General features: G+C 39.8%; 1 protein-coding gene across 4 annotated transcripts in view; it reads right to left on the reverse strand.

Moving 5' to 3' along the window:
* The window catches only part of LOC108603827 (guanylate cyclase soluble subunit beta-1), a 40,179-nt gene extending 18,062 nt beyond the window's left edge, over window positions 1–22,117 (reverse strand). Inside the window, exons 1-15 of one of the 4 annotated variants that reach the window (XM_017992959.1) lie at window positions 21,987–22,117; window positions 19,651–19,851; window positions 17,946–18,019; window positions 7,625–7,725; window positions 7,360–7,478; window positions 6,672–6,821; window positions 6,305–6,596; window positions 5,215–5,454; window positions 5,040–5,151; window positions 4,745–4,910; window positions 4,331–4,413; window positions 3,721–3,891; window positions 3,500–3,571; window positions 3,228–3,393; window positions 2,861–2,998 (exon numbers count right to left, since the gene is read on the reverse strand). In XM_017992959.1, the coding sequence (XP_017848448.1) occupies window positions 2,861–2,998; window positions 3,228–3,393; window positions 3,500–3,571; window positions 3,721–3,891; window positions 4,331–4,413; window positions 4,745–4,910; window positions 5,040–5,151; window positions 5,215–5,454; window positions 6,305–6,596; window positions 6,672–6,821; window positions 7,360–7,478; window positions 7,625–7,725; window positions 17,946–18,019; window positions 19,651–19,653 (1,887 nt within the window). In that variant the 5' untranslated portion in view covers window positions 19,654–19,851; window positions 21,987–22,117. Of the gene's footprint in view, window positions 1–2,860; window positions 2,999–3,227; window positions 3,394–3,499; window positions 3,572–3,720; window positions 3,892–4,330; window positions 4,414–4,744; window positions 4,911–5,039; window positions 5,152–5,214; window positions 5,455–6,304; window positions 6,597–6,671; window positions 6,822–7,359; window positions 7,479–7,624; window positions 7,726–17,945; window positions 18,020–19,650; window positions 19,909–21,773; window positions 21,847–21,986 lie in introns of those variants that run through there. The other 3 variants (XM_017992958.1, XM_017992960.1, XM_017992961.1) reach the window with 3 other exon arrangements.
* Window positions 22,118–22,395: the final 278 nt, after the last annotated feature.

Below are 22,395 nucleotides of genomic sequence, written 5' to 3' on the forward strand. Positions count from 1 at the left end.
ATGCGATACTTCGCTTAACAGTTTTTTTTTTTTCAGTTTGAAGTAGTTTTAAAACTTGCTAAGTGCAACCAACAACAATGGCCTTCTCTGTGTTACATACAATTGAGCAACTTCATAATACCCTTTTTCCATTTTTTACAAAAATGTCAAAGTGTATAAAAACTTTAAGTGATGCAAAAGCTTTTAATGAAAGTAAGCAATCTAAAGCGATTTATTTTTAAGTCATCAAAACAATTTGAAATAAATGCCAATTTAAGGATCTTACTCTAAATTTAATTGACTTAAAAGAAATATTTTAAACTGTTAGGGAAGGTATTTCTTTCATTTCAATTATTTTATTGTATTCAACGTTCATCTTTAAAAAAAAATCTCTCAAAAATTTATTTATGTGCTGACGATAACATGTGCTGCTCTTAATTCTAAACAAATAATTATTTATTGGATCAGAAATTGTATTAGTTTTATTTCTAAACCTTTCATCCAATTTACATAAAGCTCCAGGAACATAAGGTCTATTATAGAAATTAAACTTAATTTTTAATTTTGAGCGATTGATCAAAACTTAGACCCACAGAACGCGATGCATTGGTGAATGCACCTTTTTAATATGAAAATATAATGATATTGGTGTAATTATTTTTATTTTATAATCATTAAAGCAAGTGACTTTTTATTTACAAAAAATAAAAAAATCCCTGCTTTCAATTTATCCTTGGGCTATTGAACCTCACTCTATAAAAATGTATATACATATGTAAGCAAATTTGTTAAAATAAAAAAAAAATCCGAATAAAAATGTTCAATTGAAATTTCAACTGACTTTGTAGCGCAAATAAAATAAAACAGATTATTTTGCAACCCAAGAAAGAAAACGAAACTTGTGAATTTGTACATAGCTTAAAGTTGTGCAGTCAAAGTTTGGCTAAAGAATGTTAACAATATTTATTGATTGCATTGTTGGCAGCAGCAGCAACGGAGAACATTTTTAAAATAATGATGCAAACTTCACTGAGGAAAAGGCAATAGAGAGGGAGAGAGAGGGGGTGAAAGTTGTGCAACAAGCTCTTAAGCATATTTTGTCTGGAAACCATTGCGTAATTGGCTTTATAAAGTGGTAAGGCAATGAGCACAGAGTGTAGAGACCACTGATTGCTGTTCAGTTATTTGAGTGCCGGCAATGAAGCGCGAAATGGCAGCACCCGGACTGAAGCTGCAGCACGCCGAGCTCTTTAGAGCGAGCAGTGTAAGTTAATTGCATTTGAAGTTATTTATCAAGCAACTGGGTTGGCAGTCGAAGGCCGTATTTTATATTTTGGTTAGTCATACGTGTGTTGAGAGAGGCAACTGCATGCATCATAGTTTACGTGCAACTGTTGACCAGGACGTGCCAAAGGTTTCATCGAGCGATGGACAGTGGGGCGGGAACTGAAGTAGGGAGTAGCGACTGTACGTGTATCCGGTTGCATTACCAAAAGCAATCAGTCAAATATGAAATGCTGCCAGCCGCAGTAGTTGACTATAGCTTCTGTTGCTGCTGCTGCAGCATGCGGAAAAGAGTGAGCTGGATGAATGGCTTAAGACACAAGTAGTGTTGCATGCCACAGAGACAAGAGCCGAGAGCCCAAGAGAGCGAGAGGGTACAGCGCTGTGAAAGCAATGGAACTTTAGCAAAAACAACTTTGACAATAAAGCCAAGTGACATGAGCTGAGCATTCGAGGACGAGTCGCTTGCTGTTTGCGTGTGTGTGTGTGTATGTGTACAACACGCCATAACTGAGAGACACACACACACACACACACACACACACACATGAGTAGAAGAGTGAATGACAAGCCACAAGCATTGTCCACACATACAAGCAACGTCGCTTGGCTGCTGTAATTGTGAAGGATGCCATCAAGTGGTGCAAACTGGGCAACCCCTCGTCATGTCTACATACACTATACGTATATAACTACCGCATATTTTAAGGCTGAGCACTCAAAGCAAAAGTGTTTAAGCCAAAAAGAGTGAGAGAAAAAAAGCATGCCAGATAAGACCACAGCAGGCTGCCTAACCCAAGGCATGCACAGCCGCAGTTGGCTGACTCGCCTGACGGCTGACGGTCAAGTGCCCGAGGATGCCAAGGTCTGCGCACTGACTGCAAGGCAAGGCAAGGCGATGCAGGGCAAGCGCGTCATACAACTTGATGCTTGTCCTTTGGCATTGTGTCATCAATTTGGAATTAATTTGAGCAATTTTCGCAATTTTCTGTAACTTTTTTTTTTTTTTTTGATTTCAGCTCTCCCTTCCTTACACACAAAAAAGTTTCAAGTATGCGTAGTTGCACATCAACTTTTAGCACACTTCCCCCCTCTCTCTCTTTCTCTCTCTATCAGCGATTGTCCCTCTTCATATTTTACGTGCACTTGACAGCCAATCCAGCATTGAAATTTATGCGCCATTGAGCTGCTGCTGTTGCCATTCGCTGCTTAAATGCATTCAGCAACAAATTGCGCGAACATGCTCAAGCTGCAGTTTTACGCGAAGCGCGTTAAATGGCACAACTTTCAACTGCTTTCATAGCGCACAATTAGAAGACAGGCAGCCAGGCAGTCAGGCCGTCGTTCCCACTTAGCCAGTTCGCAACTTATACATTAGTTAGTTGTGCATACACTTTTCCCAACATTCATTTAATACTTTCACGCTCTTGGGCACACAAAAGTGTGCAACAGACAGGCTAACTGACGGCAGCTGAGCATTTTATAAATTGGTTAATAAATTTATGATGCTGACAGTTGCTTAAAGAGATTTCCAAGCGATAATACGACAATCGATAACCTTGATAGCAATAGCGTTATAAACTTTGTTTTCACTTACCACTGGATTTGAGCCCATTTTAACATTCTTGGCCATGTCCATCATATCCAAAGCTACGCGTGCCACGCACTTGGCATGATCCTCACAATGGTCTGGCAAGCCCGATACAGCCATGTATTTATCACCAACAGTTTCCACCTGAAAATCAAATTCATATGCAAACTTTAGCAAGGCATGTATGCAAGTGTGTGAGTGTGTGTGTGCATGTGTGTGTGTTTAGCTTGGCAAGCTGACAGCTGACCCTTAATAACAAATTGCTCGTGTCATGTATGTATGCAAGCTTCTGTGGCCGAGCAAAGTAGTAACTAAATTTAGTTTAATGCCTGGCTTTTGAAACAATTGTATGTATTCATAGTTAAATATTCACCTTGTAAACATTTAAATTGCGCTTGGAGTCGGTGAGCGCATCGAACACGGTGTAGAGCTCGTTGAGCATTTTCACAATTTTCATTGCACCCTCGGCATCTGTGTTGGCGGCGCAATATTGTCCGAAGCCGACGATGCCAGAGAACATTAGCGTCACGGAGTCGTAACTGTCAAAAGATGAAAATAATAAATACAAGGAAGTAATGTATAAATAAATAAAGAACATAAATAGCAAAGTGCTTGTAAGCAGGTATTTATTTATCGAAGACTCACCGTTTGGGTGGCACTGGACGCTGATGTCGCAACTCATTTGCCACTGACTTGGGCAGCACCGAGTAGAGTAGCCTGCAAGAGCAAGAGAAAGAGATAAATTAAAGCTGTACATGTGACAAGCCAAATGGGGGAAAAAATATACGAGTAATTTTAATTTCGAGCCTGAGAGCATTGCCGCACTTTTTTTTTTTTTTTTTTTAAATTTACAACATTTTTCTTACCTGTCTGTTTTCTGTTTCTCACTCTCCAGATCCCGAAACGTTTGCTGCAGCTTGTCAGTGAGCATCTCAAGATTCTTGGTCAGCTTATACTCCGCCTCAAATTTCTCAGACAGCAGCACCAAATCTCTGGCCGCGTCATGCAGCGGCACATCCGAAATATAGAGTCCTTTCCTATAGGGTATAGGAGTGTATACAGTGAGAGTGAGTGCGCCCGCAGACAGTAAGAAATGAGGCTCATTTCATTTAACTAAAGTCTATTTGAAATTTGCTTGGCTTCTTGCAGCGCTGGAGCGCTGGAAAGCGCCAACGTCGCTGGCAAATAAAATAAAATATATATATGCAGGCGCCAGTCGTGGGCTTAGAAGCCAGGTGTGGCAAAACAATTTTTACTGTCACCAATAAATTCTGTGCGGTATTTGCCATTTTTTTCAATTTAGTTGCAGAAATAATACACAGCAGGCCATAAGCTGTCAGCTTTCGCTTTCGCTTTGCTGTAGCTGTCGTTCGCTTTAAAGCAGAGAAATATTGCTAATATTTAAGGCAGGTTTAAAACTTTGATAGATTGTTGCTCTGTGTGTTTTACAATTAGAGTTGTCTCAGCTCTACTCACTTGGTTAGGTCATCCAGGTTCATAACGCTTGGATAGCATTGGAATAGAATGCGATCCGTTTCCGGTATGTACATCATTTGTCCCTGTAAAATGCAAAAAGATTCAAGTTGAGCAAGCGAAATCATTATGCGCAATTATAATGAAATTTATTTTAATATTGCATTTTGTGGCATGCCACATGAAAGCGTTGCGCGTTAAACTTTATGTCTGGGAGTTTGCCCGTGCCAACTCCTTATTGGCGTTGCTGGCTGTGCGTAAGTGGCCATTTTGTTTATTCATTTCATTATGTTGCCACAAACCCACGCACACACACATCCACACATCCACACACCGAACACATGTTGGTTAAAATCAATGCACACTCACACACACATCCACACATAGGGAATACAAAAGGTGGCCATGCCATGTTACCTTCAGTCTCAGAAAACGCTGCTCGAGCCGGCTGCTCATGGCACCCTGTCTCGTCTGCAGCACATAGATGGTGTTTATGTGCGACAAAATGTTCTCAAATGTGAGCTGCAGGTGCGGTCGTATGGCCTCCACCACCTCTATCAGTGAGCAGTTCTCCTCGGCCACTCTGTGAAGAACATAACAATAACAACAAAAAGTTCGGCCAGGTGGCGTTTACAGCAGCGTTCGAGAGCCTCATAATAGCTAATCACAAGCCAGTTGTTACTGGCTGCGCATTAAGCAAAGCCGCACTTACCTGGGTATAACGCGGGACACAGCCTTGCCAGCCTGCACGACTTTCATTTGTCTGTCGAACATTAGATGGAAGGGAAATACCTTGCAGAAGGTGGCCGGCGAGATGAGCGGCTCTGTAAGGTTAAGCTCGTTTAGCCTGGCAATTAGCCAATGTGATTGTGAGTCGTATTTGTTACCTTCGCATAGAAACTCCATATCATCACTGCTGGCCGCTGCCGCCTCGTCCTTTTTGGCATCCGCCTGCGACTTGGCAACCACATTGATTTCACGTATCAGAAACTGCACATGGTCATATCGCTCGATATCATCGCTTTTGTTTTTCAAAAGCCGCAGACACTTCTGCTCCTTGTCGCCATCGCAATCAAAGCTATCCTGCACTGTGGCCGAGACTTTCGAAGTGGCTGGCGCCGATTCAGCTGTAAATAGCGGGTTTATATGTATATAATTGCAGATTGACCATAATCAGTAGTTGGCATTACAGTTTTTACAGTTGTTGCTGCATAGAAGTCATTGATTTATTTATTTAATGTCGACCATGATCAGTAGACAGAAAAAATTTACGTAAATTGTAAATAGCACTCAGTAGTAAGTACCAATGTTAGTTGCTAGGATTCGGAAAACTAGAAGGAAGTCATGTGCTTTAAATTACAACGAAGAGAGATGGATAATTTTGGTGGTATATTTAATTTAAATGAAGATGTGCAAAAGTAGTCAAATTAAAACAACAAATTCTACTTTACCCGTAAAAATCAATAGATTTTGTTTTCATATATAATAACTTTGTGTGCAGACTCAAATAATTTTAATTTTAAATTTTAATTATTTATAAATATCTGCTGTGTGACGTGCCTCATTAATTATAAAACTAGATCAAAGAAGTTAATTTAATAATATAAAAACGTATGCTTATAGATTTTCTAAATTTGAATTGGTAACTCTTGATAAGTTTTATATTTTTGTAATAAGTACATAATTAAAGCAAAAGATCAAATAAAAGCAAGCTATCATTAATGCAAATTTCATATAAAAGCCATGGGGCCGTGGGTATTGAGTTTCGTTTTCAAGTTTACGCTTGATTAGTTGTCATTCACAGCAAACAACATCCGGCCAAAACTTTACTCGTGGAAATTTCAATGGCTGACAAATTCATTAGACTTCCCGTTCATTTGAGAGTTGATATCAATATCCTACACACACACACACACACACCCACACAGACATATAATGAGCCCAAAGGAATTTATGTGGCTGTAGTTTGTCGCTTACCCAACTCACTGCTGGCCAGCAGCTGTCCATCGTTGTTGTTGTTGGTAATATTGTTGCTGGCTAGGCCATTGTTGGTGTTGGCATTGTGATTGTTGTTATGCTCGGCACTCGCTGGGGCAGCAGCAGCTGGATCAGCCGCATCGGCATCTAAAGCAGAGTCTGCCGCCTCGGTGTCCAATTGCTGTTGTTCGCGTGCCAAAGCGCGCTCCTTCTCGGCCTCATCGATGGGCTCACCTTTGCGCTTCACAATGTCGATTTCTACCTCCACACCGTGCAGCTTCGATGCAACGGCCTGTAAACAGATAAACGTAGCACGGTACAAATCATTTGGCTGTGTGGCTAACGTGGGCGTGAGTTGAGCTTTTACCTTCACTATGCCAATGACAATGTGCTCCAGGCCGGGCCGCTCTGAGTAGTAATGCAGCAGCAGTTCGCCGTCCTTCTCTGTGCAGCGAAAGGAGGGTGCTCGCATGCCCGGATACAGGGTGCCCAGATGGTCATGCAACGCGTCCAGATTCTATATGTGTGTGTAATTTGTTGTTGTTTGGTTTTGAATGTTTTTCATTGAAAATGCAGCAAAAATTCAATTTCATTTTTCATTAGGTGACTGGTGGATAGGAATGAGATTCAGATGAATGACGATGCTGATGCTGATGTTGTAGTTGAAGTTGATGATGGTGCAGTGAAAAGTGTGGAAAATTGAAAATAAATCGAATATGGTTGCAACAAAAGGCAAACCGCAGACGCGGTAGTCCCCCTTGAGGTGCATGAATATATATGTATATATGTATGTGTGTGTTTGTGTGCTCACTGACGCAAAATAATGCTTATCAATGCGTCTGGGAAAGCAACATGAAAAATGACTCAGCGCAAGAAAATTGTTGCTGATGCTATAACTGTTGCTGTTGATGGCAGTAACTGCGTTGTGTTGTGAGATGTGAGATGCATGTGAAATGAGCGTAAAATGCGAAATGTGCTTTAATTAAAGATAATCGCAGTCGTGCGCTTACTCGTGTATATAAAATTCCAGCCCCAGTCAGTCAGTCAGCACTTACCTGCAAAAAGTCACGCGGCGTGGCGCCCAGCACTTGCAGTATTTTATCATAGCCGGAGTCCTGGCAGAACTCAAAGAAAGTCTTGCCAAAGAGCTCCAGTATATCATCAGCAGGTATTTCTGCAGATGGAAGTCAAAGTTAACGAGCGTTTGCGAGCCTTTATGAAGTCACAACTAACTAATATACACACACACATACACACTAGCACACTCATATATGTATGTTGAGCAACAATAAAAACTAGCATAACCAGTCGGCCACTTACTGAGTATCTCAACAGCTGCTCCAATTAGATTGTATGTTATTTCATCGTCGTAAATTTGCCGCACCAGAAATTGTCCCTCCATGCTGACCATGGCCTTTTTTCTGTGTTTCGTTGTTTTTATTATAGTTGTTGTGGTTATTGTTGTTGTTGTTGTTGTTGAGGCAGCCATCAAAACGAGTTGTGTGAGAAATGGCGGATGCAGCATCGTCAACACCGAAAACGAAATATGAACAGAGCGTTCGCGCGTTTACCACACAGAAGGAAGACCGACAAAAAACAAAAAAAAAAAATACATGAATACATACATTAATTTTAATTAAATTGCTGCGCTGCTTGAATTTATGAGTGCGTCAGCAAAGGGGTGAGTGGGCGTGAGCGGTTGTTGTTATGTGTATATTTTGGCCTAAAGTGACCGTAAAGCCAACCCGCGTATGTCTTGCTTTTTATATTGTAATAAATATTTAATATAATAAAGGGTATTTAAATGCTTGATACGCAAAATAATTTATAACGCGAATTTAATAAAACCTTGTTATTCAACTGTGTTTGAGATTTGTACAAGATTAAATTTGAACACATTTTTTGAGCTTTTTAAAGTCATAGTCTAAAGATACTGTAAGTCGGCCGTTCCCGACATTACGTGACCAAGTATGAATCGAGAAAAATTACAGATTTTACATAAAAAACAAAAACAACAACATATTAAAGTTGGGAAATTTTTCGCAGATGTGCTAGCAATTGCACCTCGCTGTCTATATAGAAAATTTAAATGTTTCTGGAGTTACCCGGGGTGAAAATTTTGGCATTGATCAAGAATATTCTAAAGCTTGTGTGCTGAATTTTAATAAATCCGTTATATGTTTTTTTTTTTTGAAAATTATATGCAATTTGATTGAAAATATGAGTAATTGGATATCCAAATTTTGTCCCTCTAGCTGTTATATATTCTTAGTTCTTGTTGCTCATACAGACAGTCATAGAGAGCTCTTTTGCCTGATCAAGAATATATATGTCTTATTGGGTCTACTAAGCCTCCTACTGCCTGTGACACAAAAAATCTCATTTGACTAACATACAAGACCTGCTGTAGATTATTATGTGCCGGGTCTAAAAAAAGTTTCATCAAATTTGCATTGAATAACAATGCGAGAAAAGAAGAAACAAATCCCTTGCTGCCTTTGCTTGCCGTTGTGCAAATCGACTTTATTATTTGATAGAACTCGTGACAAGCTGTTGCCCAAAAACAAATTGAATACATCTTGCTGAGTAACTGTGAAATAAACAGTCGCTAGAGTCACAAGACTGTAACTCACAGTTGATATCTTATAGAAATAGCAAAGTAATAGCGAAGCGTGTGTAGCACGTGCAAAAGTTTTCACATTTTTCCCCCAACGCTGAGTGTGCCTAAACCTCTGATAAAATGACATCAACTGTCATCAAACGCCCACTGCCACCAAGCAGTGGGGCGTGGCGTAACAGGTGAGCCAGGAAAACAGAATTTGCTGTTGCTGTTTGCGCATTTGTAAATTGTTCAACTGCTGCAGCATAAGCAAGTGTGCAGCTGTTGCAACTAAACTGTCTCAGCTATGTGCACTGCGATTTAGTCAGCATTTGGACTCGTTTGATTTAGCTAGTGCTCTTAGCTGATTGGCATGACTTTTAAAGTTTTTAAATGCAACAAGCTACAGTAAGCCAAATGCTCAACAGCGTTGAATTTTAATTTCCTGCTGCTAGCACACACAGTGGCTTATATATTTTATGACTGGAAATTGATTTTGTACTACAATTTATTATTCTAAGAAATGTGGCATGTGGGTGTCTTACTTTGTGTGTGTGTGTGTGTGTGTGTGTGTGTGCTGCACAGGAAGCTGCAAATTAAAATAAGATTTATGCTGACATCTTTTGTGCAAAGTTTGTTAAAGCTGTTTTAACTTCTGCTGAATGACAACTTTTGGGCAAATAAGCATTATGTTTTGTTACACTTCTCAATTGTGCCCAAGTTGCCTTTGATTCTAGCCTCTTGCCGCAGACAACTCATTTAAGTGCTAATTGTGCTCTTAACGCAAAGTTCTGAGCTCAAATTCAATTATAGGCGCACAGCGTCTATTTGCAAAAGTTGCGTATGATTGATATAAATTGACTCGTGTGTATCTTTGCTAGACTTTTGATTGACAACTTAATTGAAAGTTGTATATTTTATGCGCTCATTTGGCTGCTAATCAAACCTGCCGTTAATAAAGCTACACGCTTTGCAGACAAAAATGAAATGTATAATAAATTTGTTTATGCGTGCGCGACAACGTTTTAATGGCATTGTATTCAACGCTAATTTATGCTGTAGAAATTAATTACACAGCCGGCAATTTATCACCTTGTTATTTGCAGCTCATCATTCTGTTAAGTATACGCCATGTAAGCGAAGCGTAACAAACACAAGACGACATTTAGTAGCTTAGCGTTGTGCTCGCTACACCGACTTACAAATTCAATTTCCTCACACAGCTCACTTTTCCCGCGCTTATTTAAATATTGTGCGAGAACACAAACACGGACATGGACATAGACACAGAGCACTTTGGCCGCTAAGTGACCTTATCGAGCAAATACAAAGTATGAAAATAATTTTTGTGAGCGCATTGTTGCTTACTTTTCTGCTTTAAAAGAGCCGCACGTGTATTACTGCAAATATTAGGCAATTATATATCGAAATAGACGGCGTTGGGCCGGCAGCGCATTAGTAAATATTATAGCTTAATATGCCAAAAGGCAAATAGTTAAGCCACGTACACACACGTAGTGTGTGTATCGCAAATACGCAATTTGGTAAATGTACCCACTGCACGCATCATCGTGCTTAGTTCTGTGTCATGCGGCACACAATTTTATGGCAGAGCCACTAAGTTGCTGTTTCATGAACTACTTGTACTTGCTGGCTTATGGCAGGCCAAACTTTAACTTGGCTTTGCCAAAGCTTTTGACAGCAGACGACCGCAACAGATATAAAATCAATTAACTAATTTGATTTGCCGTTTGTGGCAACGCGTTTCTCAAATAACTACTCACGTTACGAATTTTAAATGAGCTTGCGGTGCACCTTGCTATTAAATTGAATTGTTTATTGCTTTTGTTTTAGGCTTGACTCTTGCTGTTGCTACAAGTTTCATATTAGCTATTAAGTGAGATTTACAAAGTTTAAGAAATGGACATTTCACAAAACAAGTTGTTTCAGGAGCGACAATTTTCCTGGATTTTGTAATAAAAATAATTTTTATACTTTTTTACATTTATGCCTCTGATACATGAAAAGGGAATTCAACTTATTTCAAAATAACATTTCTTGTTAAATGAAAAATACATTACCTTACACAGGCTATTAAAAACATATTTCTGGACATTTTTCGTACAAAACTGCATGTGACTCCAGGGATCTTGCCGGTGCAATATGGGTAAAATAACTACCACGAATCTGAACGTCACAATTGTGAAATTTGTGTTACAGAATATTAAGTTTTGTCAATTGAGTACGGATGTAATTGAGGCACGTGTTCAGCGATTCTTTGAATAGCGATAGCGAGAGCTATCGATAGTCCTGACTATTAGACAGAACAAGAAAAGTAAGGTTTATTTTAAGAACTATCTCTAAGCGCGTATTAAAAGTTTATCACTGTAGCCAAGTCGACAAATGCATTGCAGCTTTCTTGACTATTTTCTAAGTGGCTGTGCCGCAAACCTCCATGCCCTGCGGCAAGCATGGGATGTGTGTGCTGCAAAGCTGCAGCTGAAAGAAACGGAAACGAAATAAGGTTAAAAGCCACTTAAGACTTGTGCAAGTTAATGTGGCACATAACTCAAGTGAGTCACATGTTTTATTGTGCAGCAACAACGGCACACAAAGTTGGGCCATGGCCAACAGGAGGACATTAGCATTGCTGGTGTGTGTATGTGTGTGTGTGTGTGTGCTGGAGCCAAAAGCGTTTATTGCCACAATTTGTAGAGGCACGGCATAAGAGGCAAATGCAGCCCGAATTGTAATCGAACCGACAGCAATCGACATTTGTGTACATGTGTCCGAATAGCAAAGGCAATTGCGTGAGATTCCAAAATGCTTTTTAAGAGCCACTGATAGCACACAAAACTGGGCAGCAAAATTAACATTGAAATCACAGACATAACCAAAGTAATAGTCGTTGTTATGACTGTGTGTGTGTATGTGTGGGTGTGTGTATTTGTGTAGCTTCGGCGTCGTAATCCTCAAGGCGTGTTATTCAAAACAGGCAACTGCACGTAGCTGCGAGCAGCGTTATACATATATACTATGCTCTACACTAAGTAGTTCTATGTGTATTTGCATGCGATTAGTCGATGAAGCGCTGCAAGGACGTGATATACAAGAGCTAATGCTAAGAGCGGGCGGCTGTGCCACGCCCATACTCAGATTCATCAGCGGTAGCATCATTATCGTTGTCGTCGTCGACATTATTATTATTATTGTCAATGTCACAGTCAAGTCAATTTCGTAGCGGCTTAGCATTAAGCATTGTGGCACGGCCCACAGAGCGTATGATTAACCTTTAACGTGGCTTTAAGAGTACGCCAGTGTCCAGATAAAGCAAAACAGAGCAAAATCAACCAACGCCGTGTTAATGAATCGCACTTTTTCTCAACGTAGCTGGTCAACTCATTAATAACTGTCCACATGCTTGGCACTCGTAACTTCGCTTAGAGCCATTGACAAGGCGCCCCAGACAAGCAACTGAAATCGAAATCTACTTGCCATTTGTTATGTCAACCAAGCTGTGGCCGTTCATCGAATAACTTGCGTTTGGCTTGGGGCACTTTTATTTACTTTTTCTTCTCTGTGTGCGTCCCAGAGAATTTATCTATGTGCGCGTTGTGACATCTCCAAATTAGGACATCATTAGCAAATGTCGATGGGCGCTGATAAATGCGGCCTATAGCCGCACTTATGACTGTTGCCGTTGCTTCAACTCTACTTAAAACAAATGGGAGAATAACGCAACTCTGTTGTTATGCCAGGAACTAATTAGGCATGCATAATGTGCTAGAAATGAAAACTCTTGCAGTTGTAAAGCCCCTCTGGCAATGACCTGCTTATCGCAACAGGAACTGACAGCTTTTGACGCTTATTGCATTTAGCTACGATAAAAGCGTTTGATTTAATGATGCCCAGCGGCCAAGACTCGACTCCACGTCAAGGCAATGCGATGCGATACGATGCGATGTAAGCGAGACAACTGAGCTTTGGGCAGAGCCAAGCAGAACATTGTTGCAAATTGACAGTGGCACATGGCAACACTTCCGGTGCATGCCACATGCCATTGCGCAATGTCGCTGCAGGCATCAGCCATCTGCCTTGTTACTGTTGCTGCTCAAATGTTTGCGCATGCAAATCAACTGAAAAAAAATGATCTTACAAGTGTGGCATGCAATGTGCTTGGCATCATTATCAACGAGTTGCCATGGAGCCAACGGGAAAGCGCACACAAATCTGTTGGAAACATACTTGATTTTGAGTGTAAGTTGTGCGGCATAACTGCAGTTGCAATGGCTGCCAAAAGACTGCTACATACTCACTTGCCCCACATTGATGGTCATAGGGTGTGGCACAAAGCAAGCGAGATTTCAATGCGATTTGAATTGTTGTGTCATGCAGACTAAATGCATGTGGCAATGCTTGAAGCGATATTAAAAATACAAATATAAATGTTTTAAAACCTGCGCTGGGCTGACCCGCAACTTGCGTGCCATATAAATTGCATTTGGCATATACATGCCCCTAGAGAGACACAAGAGAGAGGGAAAGGGGAGAGCCATAAATATGTATTTCGGGGCGTGTAAGCGATACATGGTTAGCGTTTGGTCAATGCTGGTGGAAATGCACAACTTTGAGCGCAATGGGCATTGCGTATACGCGTAGTGTGCGCTGTCCAAACCAGCATACACAAGTTGTTTAATTAAAACTTTCTGTTGCCATTGTGCCCCCAATATTAGCAACAGACATAAATTCACGCGTGACTTATTGCCTGTTATTATTGTGAATTAGCATTCATTGTGAATGTCTGGCCATACAAGTTGAGTTTAACAAATGGATTTAATATCAAAAGTAAATTATTTGAGTAATCGATAGCGCTCATTTTAATGCCACGCTCTCTTAATTGAGTTGTCTGCTTAATAGCACAACACAACCCATTTGATATACATAATTTGTCATACTTCATTGGAATTATTGCACTCCATTTGAGTTGTGCGCACGAAAGGACATTTAGTCAGAGAAGCAATCGCTATTGAGAAGCCATGAAATGCGCTAATGTTTGCCTACGCGTAGGCGGAGTGTGTATTGTACACATTAAGTATGCGCCGCGTGAACAAGTTTTGGTGCGCACGCACGCAGCTCCTAATTCATAAAGCGATAAAACTGCGCCGCATAAAATGCGAACTTACAATAATATGGGCGTGCAGCGAGAGGTGGCGTGCACCTGTCTGTGCCTGTGAGCTGTCTCTGCCGGATATATGAAGCAATCAAAGCGAACAATAAATGCGAAGCAGCCCCAAAAAATAAATCGAGTCGTATATGCCAAACCAAATGCAATCTAAGCTAAAAGTAATCTCAGCGCTAAGTGCGAAAACGTGTCAAATGGCTGGCAGTTAGGCAGACTGCAGCTGACAGTCAATAAGACGCTAGTGTATTGAATATGAAACAATTGACAAACTGGCAGCGACAGGCAGAGTTATGAAAATATTACAGACTATATGTAAAGAGAAAGCTGCAAAGCAAACTTACAGCAAGTATATATGAGTACACCTTGACTTGGCTGAGCTTTCACTTGTTTGTTTGTTTGTTTTTGTTTGCATTTGTAAGCGACACACAAACACACACATATAAGGATCAAGCCACAGGCAACTTTGCTATTTGGCATTTAAAAGCGAAATATTTTACAGCAAACCTAAACCTTTGGCTGGGATTGAAACTTTAGCTGCTTCAACGCACATTTGTTGACGCATTAGCCCGCACACACACATACACACATGCTCAGTTAACACACTCAACTGGTTACATGCCTGAGAAATGCCATTTCCGACACTCACACAGACAAACACTTGAGCAGCGACTCGAATTTCCATAATGTCTGCCATGAAAATGCGATCGATTTTTTCTGTGTGCAAAAAAAAAAAGCACATGCACACAAAATTATACAAAATGATATAATGCTGGCAGCGTGGCTTTCTTTTTAGTGGGCGTGTATGAAAATTTCAGCATGTGTAACCCCGAAAAGAAGAAGAAGAAGCAACCACGCGAACAAAACAGTGTCGACATCAGTGTCGGCCAAAAAGCTAAATCAGTAATATGAAGCCCAAAACACATTTGTGTGTGTGGGGAGCTAAGCGGTGGTGGTGGCGTTAATGGCCCAGCGCAGCATCCTTCTTTTCTTTAGAGCGCCACTTAGCAAGTAGCATGCAAATTAACAGGCGCATAAAAATGCGTTTTTAATGGGAAGACGCCCAGCGTGTGCAATGAGACGTTGAAATCTCAGCTTATACACGTGTCTAGGTGGCACAGGCTTCGTATGACTGACAAAACGCTGGCTGATTGCCTGCGCTTCAGACTCAAACATCGAATGAAGATTGATGAGAATTTTATCAGTTGCTGCCACAATCAATAACTAACCAAAAATCCTTTCATGCTTTTAATTTCCGAGACTATGTGGCGTATGCGTGATAAGCCTAAGCTGTTTCAAAATGTGTAACTAATACAATTACCCAAGTGTAAATTGCTAGTTTATATTCATTTGCATTTCAAAATAGCAGCATTTTGTTGAATATCAAATTGAGCTCCGCTTCAAGGCCTCCGTACAGTGCATAATCAATCGCCCGCGACGCCGTCACATCAGCAGGCATTTGAAGCACACACGCAGAGCAAAAATATGCGGTCCAGCTGCTGGTCCAGACTTGTGTGGGCCAACGAACCCATTAGCTGCGCATTTTTGGACAGCAGCAGCCACAACGACTGACTGACATATTGATATGAAGGCAGAGCCAGCAGCAGCCTTTGTGGTTTAGCTGTCAATCCTTCGTGTGTGTGTGTGTGTGTGTGTGTGTGTGTGTGTGTGTGTTGTTAAACATTTTATAGGCAAATCGATTTTTGTCTAAAGTGCCACAAACACGCATCAGTAGCAGCAGCAACAGTAACAGCAACAGCGATAACAATAACAAGGACTTTCGCAGCAATAACAATAAAGAGACACTGCGACAGCATAGTCTATACATATTTTGCTATGTAGAGAGTATGCGGGAGGCCGTGGCTTAAATATGATATATGCATGTACATTTCCGGTCTGTGTATTAGCACAGCACAGCTGACACTTTGACCGTGATCTTAATGTCAAGCCTCACAGCCTTTGGGCAGTGCTTTGAGCACATTTATCTATCAATACAATCAAGCTGCCTGAGCCGCCGCATCAAAGACAAAGTCAGGCCGCAACACACACAATGCCTTGGAGTAATTTTATGGCTGGTGTTTTTGGTTGAAATTAATGTAGCTCATTTACAGATTGATGTGCTGCAATTATTGCGCTACTAACAACAGCCACAGAGCCACAGCAAACGACTCTAATATCAAGCCCATAAAGCGCTTAGCGCCATGAAGCTGATTAAGTGCTGCCAGCTGCCGCTGTAAGCCGAGCCGGCTTTAATTTATATAGCAGAGTTTAAAGCTCAGCTAAAATTCAGCTGCTGTCAGCTTTAAAAGCAATCAACAATAGTCGCAGTGCTAGACTAAACAACAGCAACTGGGCAGGCCGCATTCAAACATTGAGGTCAGCAGCATGTCAATCAAGGCATAGACTAACGCTTGCATATATACAGTTTATAAATAAAAGTCTAATAGAGATAGAAAGAGCGCAAAAGAAAGAGAGAGAGAGAGAGAGAGAGAGAGAGAGAGACAGGCACGTACGCATTGCCTTGCTTTGACAATGCCTTTCGCAAGCGCCTAGAGTGTGTCTGAGAGTGAGCGCTTGTATGTGTATTTGTGTGTGTGTGTGTGTGTGTGTGTGTGTGTATGTGTGGGCGTCAATGCCAATGCCTAGGCGCCGCCTCAAGTGAAGGATAATGAGTGTTGCCCTGCTAGCCACTTGTCGCTGCCGAAGCCAAGCTGACTGGACTGACTGACTGAATGCATTGATTGTCCATTGCCAATGCCACACTGACTGCCTGCTCGACTGCTTGACTGCAATATAATTAAAGTCATGTCATTGCCAGCCCTCGTTTAAACTTGGCGCAATAATAAGCCAATATATTTTTTTTTCGCCATGCTTTTTATTATGTGGAGTCTTTCTTGGGTCGTATGCAAGTTCAACAGCAGCGGCAGCTGCTGACTAATGAGAAAAGTTGTCTTTGATTTGCCTCGTTGTATAGCATATATTTCATTAAAAGGGTTGTCTGCACGTCTGCCAAGTTAATGCAGCGCATCGCTGGCCGCTGACTTGCAGTTAAGCCAACAAAAAATTCATAAATCATGGCACAATTACCAAGCTGCCATGACGTCATAGCTTGGGGTTAACCTAAAGAAAAACGCGAACTAGCATCAGCAGCAGCAGCAACAACAACCACAGTAAAGTAAATATACAAAGCTTCTGTATAGCAATATCAATAACATAATTAAGATAAATGCGAATTGTATTTAGTCATAGTAACATACACACAAACCACACACACACACACACACGTATTGTGGGCACGCGTTGGTGCTAGCGCCATTTTGGTATTTTTGTCCGGATATCCGCTGATGCCACAGCCGAAAATTGTTGTTAACATTAATATAAAGCGTGTTTTGCTTATTTGCCTGACAGACACACACACTAACGCAATTAATTTATGCGTGCACATGTGTGCGCTTATAAGTTTCGCTGCGGACGTGTTCTATATGAAAAATGGATAATTAGTTAATTGCGGTTTGTGGCGTCTGCTTTGCCAGACAAATGGGCATAAATTCATGTTTATTTTTATTATTAATTAACAACGCATTCTTTATGTGGCTGCTGTTAATTTGTGCAACTTTGCTTTGTAATCGTAGACTCTACACCTTTTGGCTATTATTAAGCGCACTTTGCGCAATTAGTTTGCTCCGTAATTTGAGCAAAGGTAAAAGCTAATGAGCTGACAGGCCAACGCTTGGCTATAAATATGCCAACCAGCCAGCCAGCTAGCTAATATGTAATTTAAGCTACTGGCCAAATAAATTACAATGTAAGCATAAGACATTTATTTTTATACCAAGAGAGTTTGATTTGCTTTTGCTACTCACTTGATTTTCTCCCATATTTCATCGCCAAAGTGTTTCAGCACCAGCAGCTCCAGCGCGTAGTTAACAAATCCATACTGAAAGTAATAAAAGAGCGATTAGCTTATTAGCCCTTTATGTTTACTTCCTCCCATATGTATGTGAGTGCTAGGCGGCGGCAACAATTACAAAAACCAAAATTAAAAAATAAAACACACACCCATATTTTTATGGCCACTCAAAATAAAAGCATAAAAACGGCAATGGAATGTTGGAAACATTTTAATTACAGCTGCAGGCACAATAAGTGATAATAAAATGGCATCTGGCTAAGAATGCCATAAAGCGCGTTGTGTTGCATTTTTAAGGGTGAAACAACAGCTGCGATTGATAAATGAGTTGCGAACTGTGAGTACAATAACGATTGCGCACTTTCAATTCTTTACAATATATGTATTAGGCAATCAGATTGATTTGTTATGCGGAATCCAGCCCACATACATAAATACATACAGACAATCAATCGCTTCCTGCGGAAGTTGTAGCAAACAACAAGCAAAATGATTCAAATATATGTCTGTGCGCATTTACATACATTACGTATACGTCTAGTTGGCGTAGCAGTCGCAACTGTAGCTGGGTTTAGCTAAAGATGTATCTAACCGATATTTGATGTTTATTGCCTTTGTTGCGCGTATTGAAAGGTTGCAACAACAATCAAATTCCTGCCACACGTGTATGTGTATATAATTTCAAAAAAATATATAAACATATACACAAGCTAAGCACTGCGTAAATCGCATCATTAGATGAACATTGTTTTGTTTACTAGTCTCTGGCAGCCTAACATAGATATGGGGAGGAAACTTTGCTTTGTTTGCTTTGTCATTGGGCTTGCTGCCTTTGTGAAGTCAAAAGATTTATTTTCATTTTATGCGCGTTTGCCTCGTACTTTGGTATGATCTTATTTTTTATAGATTTAGTATTTCTTATTGTTTTTAATACAGACAAGACTAATAAGTTACTGCCTTGCAATATAACTATCTATAGCTGAGCTTTATTGACAATTCATAAATACATATAACCAAATCTGTTAAATAATGACTCGTAATCATAATGATTGATAAATTGTATTTTTAAGGGCGAATCAGATGAACTAATTTACGAGCTAAAATTTATTTCGGTTTCACTCAATTGCTTCATGATCAAGATTACAGGCAATAAAAACTTAATCAAGATTAAATGACAAAGAAAAAGTATTAAATATTTAAAGCTAAACCTTGGAATTTTTTCAAATTATAATTTTATTTGTTGTGTCAAATAATAATAAGAAATGTTAAAAAGCCATCTTTAAAAAAAACTCCAAAATAATTAAACAAATTTTGGTAGCTGAGTAATTTTGTAATCGCAATCAATTAATAAGTAGTCATTTAACACCAGAGGATTTTAAATTCATTTAGTACATTTTCATTAAATAATGAAATTGTACCTATATGCACCTATTAATATTAAATTCACTAATCAACGGCCCATATAAAACATTGGTGGAATTAATAGAAATAGCGTTGGTAAATTCACTGCTTAATTTTCACTGATAAAATCACCAGCAAAGCCAGTCGAACTGAGGGTGAACTATATTGTATTGCATTGTACTTTAACAAAATAGTTTCATTAGATTTAATAAAAGGATAAAATTAAATATTGAAATTAAATGTTGAAATTTACTCACCATTTTTGTTGCTGCTTATGTTTGTTGTACTACTCTCTCACGAAATAATAAACTTTAGTCAGCTTCAAAACAATATTAATTAAATGCTATTCATATCAGTGCTTAGTGCTTTTAATATTTAATTGCAATACATTCGAGCTAGACACGTGTCTGTTGAATTTATTAGTCTCACACAGTTGGAGATTTATGTTGAATTTATCACTGTATGCAGTTAAATTGAGTTTATTTGTTTACGCATATTTATGGGTTTTTATTTTGCTGTGCATATACAATATATTATTAAACAAAGGCAATCTTTAGTTGTGTCTCTCTATGTGTTTGCATCAACTTTGCCACAAACTCCATGTATTATTCATGAGCTTTCACATTGAAATCGGCTTAAGGCTGCTACAAATTTTCAAATAAATTTTGCGCTCTATCTATGTTTCTTGCTTTCTGTTCTACATTGTTTGCTGTTTGCATTGCAGGCTGAACTTAAAGTTGGCATATTTTAGGCACATTGGCCTGCTTTAAGGTCACTTGCTAATCAAATATTCTAATGAGCGCAAGCGGCGTAGAGCTTGAAGCTTGAATCCCCCAGGCGTTTAGTCAGCAGTTGCTATTTGCAGGGCTGCTACAATTGCATGCCACATGCAACATGTGCCAGCCAAACATACTAAAACAGTCATCAACTGGGTCACAACAACAACAACAACAACAACAGCAGCAGCAACAGCAACACTGGCATGCGGGGCAGCAGAAGCAACCAAAACGGCAACAAGCGGCTCAAAGGATGCATACGCCTCTTTAATTACACACACACACACACGCATACACACATACACGTGTGCACATGCATTTGTGTGTTTACATGGCTAGCTAAGCATGGTTTGAAATTTATGTGCCTCGCCAAGTGTACGGCAATCAAGGTGACGCCATTTTAAAGTCTTGTACAACTAAAGGCCTGCGCTTATGCAAAGCTCGCGCCATATAAATAGGCACAACAGCCAAAAAATAAATAAATTAAAAGGGAGCCCGTGAAATTGAAGGCTGCTTTTCCAGGTGCCACAAAGTTAAACATGGTCTGTAAAGTGAGATATCGATTTTCATCTTAGCTATATGTATGTGTGTGTGTCTGTCCGTTTTTCTTTAGTAACAGCAAGTTGCCTGCAGTGTACTCTAAAGAAAATGCGCATTATAAGCTAATTTAAGCTTTTGCATAAGTGTGTGTTCTTGTTAAAGTTTGCTTTGCCCAAACGCTGTCAACCTTCGTTGCGTTTATTTGCTGGGCATGAACACCCCTTTGTGATTATTGCATTTTAATCAGCATTAGCAGACTCGGCTTGAGGCTCGGTTTCAGTTCAGTCTCGAGTGGCGTATTTTAATTACGTACAATATTTGATAATGGTCCTTCGAAGCCCGAACGGCTTATCTGGGTTGACAAAAAGTGTAAATAAGCACTGAAAGCTTTTTGCTGTCGCTGCTATTTTATTTTATTTTTTATTTTTAAAGGCATAAAATTCAACAGCTTTGCCAAGACTTAAGCTTATGACAAGCATTATTAATGGTCGTCAGACGCGCATAAAGTTTGTTATGTTGCGCTCGCAATTTCATAATTGCAACTGATATAAATTAAGTGATATTTGTGCCCAAATTGTCTGTCAATTTGCGCACTAAACGTGCAATAACTGAGTGAACGATGCGTTGGTCATTAGGCACACAGGCAAACATTTGAGCCCAGTCGAGGACAATTGTATGTTTAACTCGCTTACTGGCGGCAACATTTGTCACTTATAATGGACATTCACTAGACTCACAGGCAAACTAAAACAATAACAACTCGAAACAATTGTATAACTGTCACCCGAAATAGCCCTAAGCACGCAAAGTCAAATGTCTAATAAAGTTTGACATATTGAGCTCAATATTTCTAGCTGCTGTTGTCGTTTAGTTGTGTGTCCTTTTATGTTTATGTTTGATTCGTATCGAAATATCAGAAGACCAAAGAACATAATTTATGGCCCCACACCCATATACACGCGTCTGTTCAAAAGTGTGAGCGACAATTTGGAATTTGCGCACCAAAAATAAATTAGAGCTCACTAAAGTATGCTTTAATGCTTGCCGATGGTGCGTATACGTACTGTTGGTCTTAAAGCGCCTATTTCTTTTTATTGAGCGACATACACCAACAGGATTATACACTTTATATTTTGTTTATTTCAATATCAATGTGTTTGTTGTTGCCACTTTGGCTTGTGATTTATTTGTCTTGTGTTTAAGATTTGACTTTCACTACAGTTTCACTAGCAACAAGAACAAGCTCAACAACAGCAACACCATAAAAACACACTCACACATTAAAACACGACAAGTTTCAACATTCGCCTGTTTGTTTGCACTCGGCTCACTTTTGATAAGCGTAGCGCGCGCGACTCTGCGTATCTCTAGCCTTGTTTTTTTTTTCATATATTATTTATTTAACAGTATGCGTTTGAACAGTACGCTAGTAAGACTCATTGACGACTGAAGCAACCGTTGTGTTGTATTCAAGTAGCCGAGAAGTCGCAGTAACCCAGCCAGGACACTTGTACCATGTGCTGTTTGCAACTGGCTGTTTAACAGTAAATGTTAAAGTGGTGCCTTTTTCATCTGTTATTTCAACCACGGTACTGCAGACTGCTCAGCCCAGTTCGCTCTGAGAGCTAGTTTTAGTAGTAACCCAACGGCACAAATGTGCATTACGGACTTGCTTACTTTTTTAAC

Source organism: Drosophila busckii, chromosome 3R (assembly GCF_011750605.1).
Source record: "Drosophila busckii strain San Diego stock center, stock number 13000-0081.31 chromosome 3R, ASM1175060v1, whole genome shotgun sequence".
NCBI lineage: Eukaryota > Metazoa > Arthropoda > Insecta > Diptera > Drosophilidae > Drosophila > Drosophila busckii.